Raw genomic sequence first — 7,423 nt, forward strand, 5'->3', positions numbered from 1 at the left:
AGATGATCTTCCTTGAAGACAGGAGGGTACAGGGTCTGTTCCTTCTCTTAGGTTGATGCATTGCCTGGCTATGGGACATCAGAGCTGCCTCTGCCATACCTGGAATGGATGGGGCGTCCATTCCAAAGATATGATTGAGCATGGAGAAGTGCTGAGACCTTGGATTTCCTAATTAAAATCTGCCTGTAAATCAGCTTTCCTCAGCAGTAGCAAATGGCACTTTGGTGTCTGCACTTTGCAATTTGGTGGCAGCTGCTTCTGCAGATATACAGGACTATAAGAACAAGCTCACAAGGATCAGGTCCCAGCTACTGTAGATCAACATGATTTGTTTAGAAAGCTGATAATTAACTGCAGACATGACAGAAACACCAGCCAGGTTTGGATCTTGCTATGTTTTGAAAGGGGGGAGGTAGTATCAGCTCTTGTAAAGAAGAATCCCCCTCCAAAAGGTGTGTCTTAAAGGAGTCTCATATATGCGAAAGCCAAAACTTCCTTCAGTTATTCAAGATAAAAAAGCCTCTGTGGTATTATAGAAGTAATCTACATCAGTCTCTGATTAGGATGGTAAAGGTCAGAATATTTACTGCCAACAGAAATAGTTCCTTGAACTACTAAAAGAAGTCGTCTCTAATATAGGAGAAATCTAGAATTCGAGGTTTTCTTCAAAGAAAATGAAAGCTATGAGTACCTAAATAGCTAGATCAAAGTGGAAACATCACATCCCAAATTGGGTGAGGTTCTGTAAATCTCTGGCTCGACTTTAAAATCCTGTATCTGTCTCTGCCTGTAAAAAAAAGGAATTAAAAAACCCAACAAACAACCTTTAAAAGAACCAACCCTCTTAATTCGCAGTGTCAAAGCATTTCTCTAAAATCTAGATTCAAGTTCAAAGTAGCAACAAAAGGATATTTTGCGAGTTAGAAAGAGAAATAGGGAGAAAACTTACCGAGCTCCCAGTGGAGAGTAAGGACTGGACTGAAAGCTTGGCAGTGTGTGTTTTTATATGGTCTTTTACAGTGCAAGGAAAACCTGAGCCACTGTGTATCAAATCCTAATTAAATACAGGAGAGAATTAATATGTTGTTATCCCTGAATGCCATGAAATACATCTCACACCCTCCGGGTTTTTTTCATTTTAAATCTCCCATAGGGAGAATAAAACCTGCCTTTTATTCCATTGACGTCAATAATTCTGTGAAGAAATCTATCCCTCTTCTCTTAAAGCTTCTTTGAGCAGACTGGCAAACTGGAAGCTGCAGGTTGGAGTGGGCAATGATCATCCTTACTCAGTTTTCCCTTTTGTTCATTTAAATGCAGGTAGGCAGCGTGGGGGCATTGAGGAATGTGGCTTTGCCAAGGGAGAGATGTGCCCAAAGCTTGGTGCTCGTTGTATGGCTGATCAAGTGCTCTTCAAACTTAATAAGAGTCATTCCCTGATTTTATTAGGCTTTGCATTTGGTAGGCTTTTATGGCTGGAAATGAGGGCAGTGGAAGGTATTCAGGCAAGCTCATATTGCATCTTGGTGGGGTGAAAAACTCTCAGGGCTGTGTCCAAGACTTGTTCTGTGGCAAATTAAAATCTCCCTGGAAGCTGGCATAGCTCACTTGCAAGGAATCATGATTTCTGAAGGGTTTAAAGGATGGTTTTGTGCTTTCTACAGGCAGCTGTGGTCCTACAGACACTCTGATTTGATCAGCAATCGTGTTGGTGACATGCTTGGGTTTCTTTGGGGAGAAACAAAGAATTTTGTTTTGTGTTGGACTAGAATATCTGAAAGGAGCCTACAAAGACGTCAGAGAGTGACTCTTCACTAGGGGCTGTAGTAACACGACAAGGACTAATGGGTTCAAACTTAACCAGGGGAAGTTCAGATTGGATATAAGGAAGAAGTTTTTCACTGTGAGGGTGGTGGGGCACTGAAAATGTTGTCCAGAGAAGCTGTGGCTGCCCCATCCCTGGCAGTGTTCAAGGCCGAGATGACAAGGCTTGGAGCAACCTGGTCTAGTGGAAGGTGACCCTGCCTGTGGCAGGGTGTTGGAACTAGATTATCTTAAGGCCCTTTCTAACCCAAACCATTCTGACTCTATGGCATTCCAGTGATAGCAAAGGGGGGAGTTTTTGTTTCTAATGACCCCATTATCTTATCCTGTGACCATCCCAACAACTGCCGGTTTGCACCCAGACCTCAGCTGTGTCTATGCAGATGTTGCCTGTATGTGTGCCTTGTGCTTGTCAATCAGAAGGCAAACTGCTCCTTACACGTGATGTAATTAGTAGCCTTTGACGTCTTGAGACTCATCCTTTAAATTGGGTGTGTGCAGGTGTTCATCATAATGGAGTTCAGTTTGAAGAGCATGGCTCATGTAAAACATTAATGAGCATTTGTAAGGAGTTTTAAAAGGTCCTGTTCTGAAGATGCTATTTAATGTCTCTGTCTGTACTATTGTGTTATATATGGGTAAACATAGGTCTGCATAAACATGGCACCTGTGAAGACCATCTTAATTTATCAGTAGAGCAAAGCTAAGGTGTGGGGTGAGAATAGGCTATGATTCAGGTCACGTCATGAGAGATGACTGAGGTTTAACAAAGTTAGAATCACAGAATCACAGAATGGTTAGGGTTGGAAAGGACCTTAAGATCATCTAGTTCCAACCCCAAAGTTTAATGTTCTTGTCCTCTTTCCAGCTCAGAGTATCTCTTTAGAAAAAGGCTCACTGAAATTAGCAGTTTAGCTCCTGGATTTTAAAAAGCTAGTAAATATAATACAAGTGTGTCTATTATAAATGGGAATATAGTTATAACCATGAATACTGACTCCTGTTGCAACCCTTTTCTTTTAGGACCAAATGATGGATACAGGCAGAAAGCTCAATGCTTCATCTTGGTATCAGATGTTAAGCAATAGTCACTGCCATCTACTTCAAGGAAGAATATTGTTCCCGGTAGAATGCACTGTCCAATTAGTTAAGTTTAATTCAGAGGTAATGATCAGAGGCAGAAGCTTTTTCATTCCTGCATTTACCTTGGTGTATTTGCCTGAGTGTGGCAGGTCATTGCTCTTCACCTTTCCAGTACATAGCTCATAATAAAACATGAGACCCTCAACTGCTGGGTAATAATTCTTTTCAATGGAAAAATGCGTATTGCTTCTCTGGTTCTCAACCTTCCTGGTGAATTTGTGGCTCATGGTTTAATGTTGATGTATGAGCTATCACACAGAGCAATGAGAAGTATCAGGACTAGCTGATAAGATTGAAAGCCCCTTGTTTCTGTAGCTGTTCACATCTATAAAATTCAAAGCAACTAATGGAAGGCTAAGTTATGGGAAAGTGTGTAGTTCTCTGCAGAATAATGTAGTGATGCTGATGGTTTGAGGCTGGGCCAGTGGGAAATTATAGGTTTGGTTAAGTGTATAAGGCAACAGTTTTGGAGCTCTTCTATGGAGAACAGGCATCAAGGCTGACCTTTGGATGTTTGCAGTGTGCCTCCAAGCCTGTCCTGATATTTTGTAAGGTGGGCATCAAGCTGGTCTTTCAGAAGTAGTGTAGCTCTGGAAATTACTCATGGGATATCTGAAGCCTTGTTCATAAGAAAAAACCATGCATCACAATAGTATAATGCAATCATTCAATGCAAAAATCTGTTCCACACTCTCATAGTCACAAGTTCAACTCTCCTGCAGCTGCTGTCCCTTCACAGGCTTTGTGGTATTTAAGATAAATTTAGGATTAAGTTGGAAAAACCTCAGTGTCTTCTCATGTCTGTATTCTTTTTTAGGAAATGAAACGTGCTGAGCCTCTCAAGGTTACAGTCTATTTAGCTGTAATACGGTAGTTACAAAGCTGATCTCACATACCTGCTTTCGAAGGAGAATCCAAGAGAAATGGATGAAGCTCTGAGCCTCAGATTACTTTCATACACTTTCCTAGTCAGCCTGGTGAAGAGAACACCTTTTTGGGCACTAAATCGTTATTAGCCAAAGACCATGTAATTGATGTGATTATTTCTAAGGTTTCTGCCTCACTTGCTGTGGTGTGCACACTATACCACATACATTTTCAGTTTTAAACTTCATTATTTGTTGTGGTGTTTCAATGAGCTCAGGGATGGATTGACATCTTGATATCTGCTGTTTTGGCCAGTATAATCAAATGGATGTCTTCAGAGAGCTCCCTGCTTTTGTGGCAAGCTCTAGCTTGTTCCTTTAAGGTTTTATACAGATTTCCTACATATCCTTACAGAGAGAGGACTATTAAAGTCTTGAAGAATCTTAATGTATCAGTTAAATACAGAATAAATGTGTCCTGTCAGCACTTCTGAGTGATTGAAGGTGTTGATGGCTCTGGTGTTCTTTGTATCTCACGATGAATACAAAGATGGTGGGGTTTGAGTTTAGTATCTTGAGTTTTTAAGGTGTTGGGGTTTGATTCTTGAGCTTGTTTTAATGACTAAATAGAGTTGACATGTGCACTGTTTAGTTTCCTTATGGATGCACTCTTTAGGTGCTGAGTTTTGATTCACTGGTTGGCTCATCACTTTTATTTCCTTGTCCTCTTTGGTAGTGAGCTGGCAGTTGTAATGCTCTTGTTAAAAAAAAATACATATGTCAACATCAGTTGTTCAGAACATTAATGAGCGTTTATGATGTGCTTTGAAATGTTTTCAGAAAGCTTTGACATGCCTGATGTCAGTGTTGTTAACCTTTATGTTCAGATAAATGGATCCTGTAGTGACATTAACCCCAAGCAGTCTGCAGCAGAGAAAGCAACAAACTCCAGCAGTGTGGGTTCTTCTCACATTGAGTTGAAGATCTGACTTCTCAAGACAGAATTATTAATATATTTCCAAAATAAGACTTACTACTTAATTTTATCTTCTGCTGGCTAACTTCAAAATAGTAGTTAGGTATTGAATTCCAATGTTTTTGAGCAATTACTGTAGGGGTAAGTTGCTACCCAGACTAAGCTGAGATAAGGACATATGTTGCAATTCACATGGTTATCTTCAATTACAGAAAAGGCAGAGCAAATTTTACAAAGGAATTACAGGTATCTTGTGTCATCCTCAAACATAGTGACTCTATGAAGATAAATCTCAGTATGCAATTAAAGTAGGAAAGCACCCCAGTCATTTCCCACTGTTGAGATCTTGAGGTTTCTACTCAACAGCAGCATATACTGCTGTCCTTCAAATCAAATTTTTGCTGCCAATCTGATAATATAGAAGATGTTTCCCTTGAGATTCCTTGGAAGGAGGCAGCTTAAGTTCTGCAGTGTTACCACATACACTTCTATCTCTACAAAAGGAAGGCTTTTCCTTGCAAGCACATGCTGCTGAGAGAAAGGGAGAAGGCTTTGTGAGATTTAGTGCAGTAGAAGAGCCCAAGTTCTCTCTATTATTACAGAAGTAGAAAAATGTCTTTGTTTTGAAGTAAAATGAAGTGTAAATCAGAATGAACAAGTTGCTACCTCTTATGGTCAGGAGGGAGTGTCTGTGTGCCACACGCCATTGCCATACTTGGCATCTGTTGACTCTACAGCTGAGTGTCAGAAGTCTTCCTCCTCATTCTGGTGTTTAACACAGACGATAACCCCACACTGGCAGTTGCAATTCATCAGCCATTGGGATTCCAAACTGCATCTTCCACTCATTGTTCTATATGTGCAATGTGCATTATTAGAATTGCTTTAGGTGCTTCTTTACTGAAGAAGCAATTCACTGTAAAAATTGCTTGACAAGGTCTTGCTTAAGTCACACCCTATTTATTGTCATTTTGCTGAACTCTAATCAGGTCATGATTTATAGGTTCATATTATGAGACATTTAACTTCATATAAATATGGCCTTAGACTTTTTTTCCCTTTTTTTGTGGCTAAAGCTTGCATGTTGAAGGAAACTCGTGCTTGGTGTCTAATTGGAAGAGCTTCACTGACTTACTTGGATATAGAACTCTATAAAATTCAGGATTTCTGCAGGGTGCCAGAGCTTTGATCAGACTTTGCATTAACCTCATTTCATCACATGAACCTGTCTACCCCTAGGCCGAGGACATGGGTTATCCCTCACTTTTGCAACTCTTTCTGGGCTGGACCAAGTATGTTTTCTTCCAAGAAAATGGCTACTTGCCACCTGCCCCGAAACAAGTTCATTCATCAAGCATAAATCATATGAACATTTTATCTTTCTCCAAGGTGCAGGGCACAGTATCCCCTCTATATAAAGTTTTGAAAGAGCAGAGATCAGATGGCAGTAAAGTACAGGTCATATAGAGTAGGACAGACTAATAATTACAAAGAGCGATTTATTTAACATTCATTAACAAAGTTGAGTCTGACAGAAATGTGTTTAGTAATCGATTAGAATGTTATGCACGTAGGTGATTCATGCTTTGGGCAGTTTAAGGGCAAGTATAAAAGTGCTCAACAGCAGATCTTGTAAAATCATTTCTCTTATTTCTCTTGTGAAGTAGGTAAGTTACATCTGAATTCCTCTTTCTAACAAAGCCTTTCTTTATAGTTATAAATTAAGATGAATCCTGTGCAAATGTTTTATATCAGCCTGAACTTTTCTTGATATGAATCAATACCTTTCTGACTGTTCAGCTATTGGCTTTGGTAAATGCATATCTGGATGATGAGCTCTGATTAGTTTTTCATGAGAACTCATTTCCAGGACTTATTGTGTTCAAATACAAGATTTAAAAGAATCTTTTAGGAACTGAGCTATGAAAATTCTGCCTTTCCTTCTAGCCTGTTTTTGGTCTTTTATTATAAGGTTTGATTATGAAACTAAAAGAACTTGTGCCTTCTTTTTATACTATTTCCTTGCTCTTCAGATTAGCCACCCCCGAACAATGGTGCACTCTCTAAGCCCATGCACTGACGGCAGTGCTTCCCCATGTGGGGTGGCTGTGCCACAGCCCGTTGCTGATAGCTGCAATGAGCCCTGTGTCCGTCAGTGTCCTGACTCCAGGGTGGTGATCTACCCTCCGCCAGTGGTTGTGACCTTCCCTGGACCCATCCTCAGCACCTTCCCTCAGCAGAGCGTTGTGGGATCTGCAGGAACTCCTGAAGTTGGAAGTGGATTTAGTGCTGCCCGTACTCCTGGGACCTCTCTTGTTTATGGTGGTGCCAGATGGGGACGGGGATACCCAATTGGAAACTGTAGACCATGCTAAACCTGTTGCTGCTGAAACAAGAATATCCAGGACATGTCAAACAGGATGTAGATGATGTGGCTGAGCTCCAGGGCACAGCATTTAGGAAGGGTTGAGCCATTTGGAGCTGCCATTAAATCCATCTGTAGATGCTCAGATCTTCTGAAATATCCATTTACATCCTTCTTGGATTACTTCTGCTGTTTTTCTAATGCCTTCCTGTTTTTCTAAGTAAGTGCTCTGTTCTTGATGCTATGGGA

General features: G+C 40.5%; 1 protein-coding gene across 1 annotated transcript; it reads left to right on the forward strand.

Moving 5' to 3' along the window:
* Positions 1–6,860: 6,860 nt before the first annotated feature.
* Positions 6,861–7,184, forward strand: LOC308230483 (uncharacterized protein; the record flags this gene model as incomplete). Its single annotated transcript, XM_080635194.1, has 1 exon — positions 6,861–7,184. One exon carries the CDS (start codon positions 6,861–6,863, stop codon positions 7,182–7,184), a length of 324 nt encoding a protein of 107 aa, XP_080491320.1.
* Between the last annotated feature and the right edge of the window lie 239 nt (positions 7,185–7,423).

The sequence above is a fragment of the Psittacula echo genome (assembly GCF_963264785.1).
Source record: "Psittacula echo genome assembly, chromosome: 26".
In the NCBI taxonomy this organism is placed as follows: Eukaryota; Metazoa; Chordata; class Aves; order Psittaciformes; family Psittacidae; genus Psittacula; species Psittacula echo.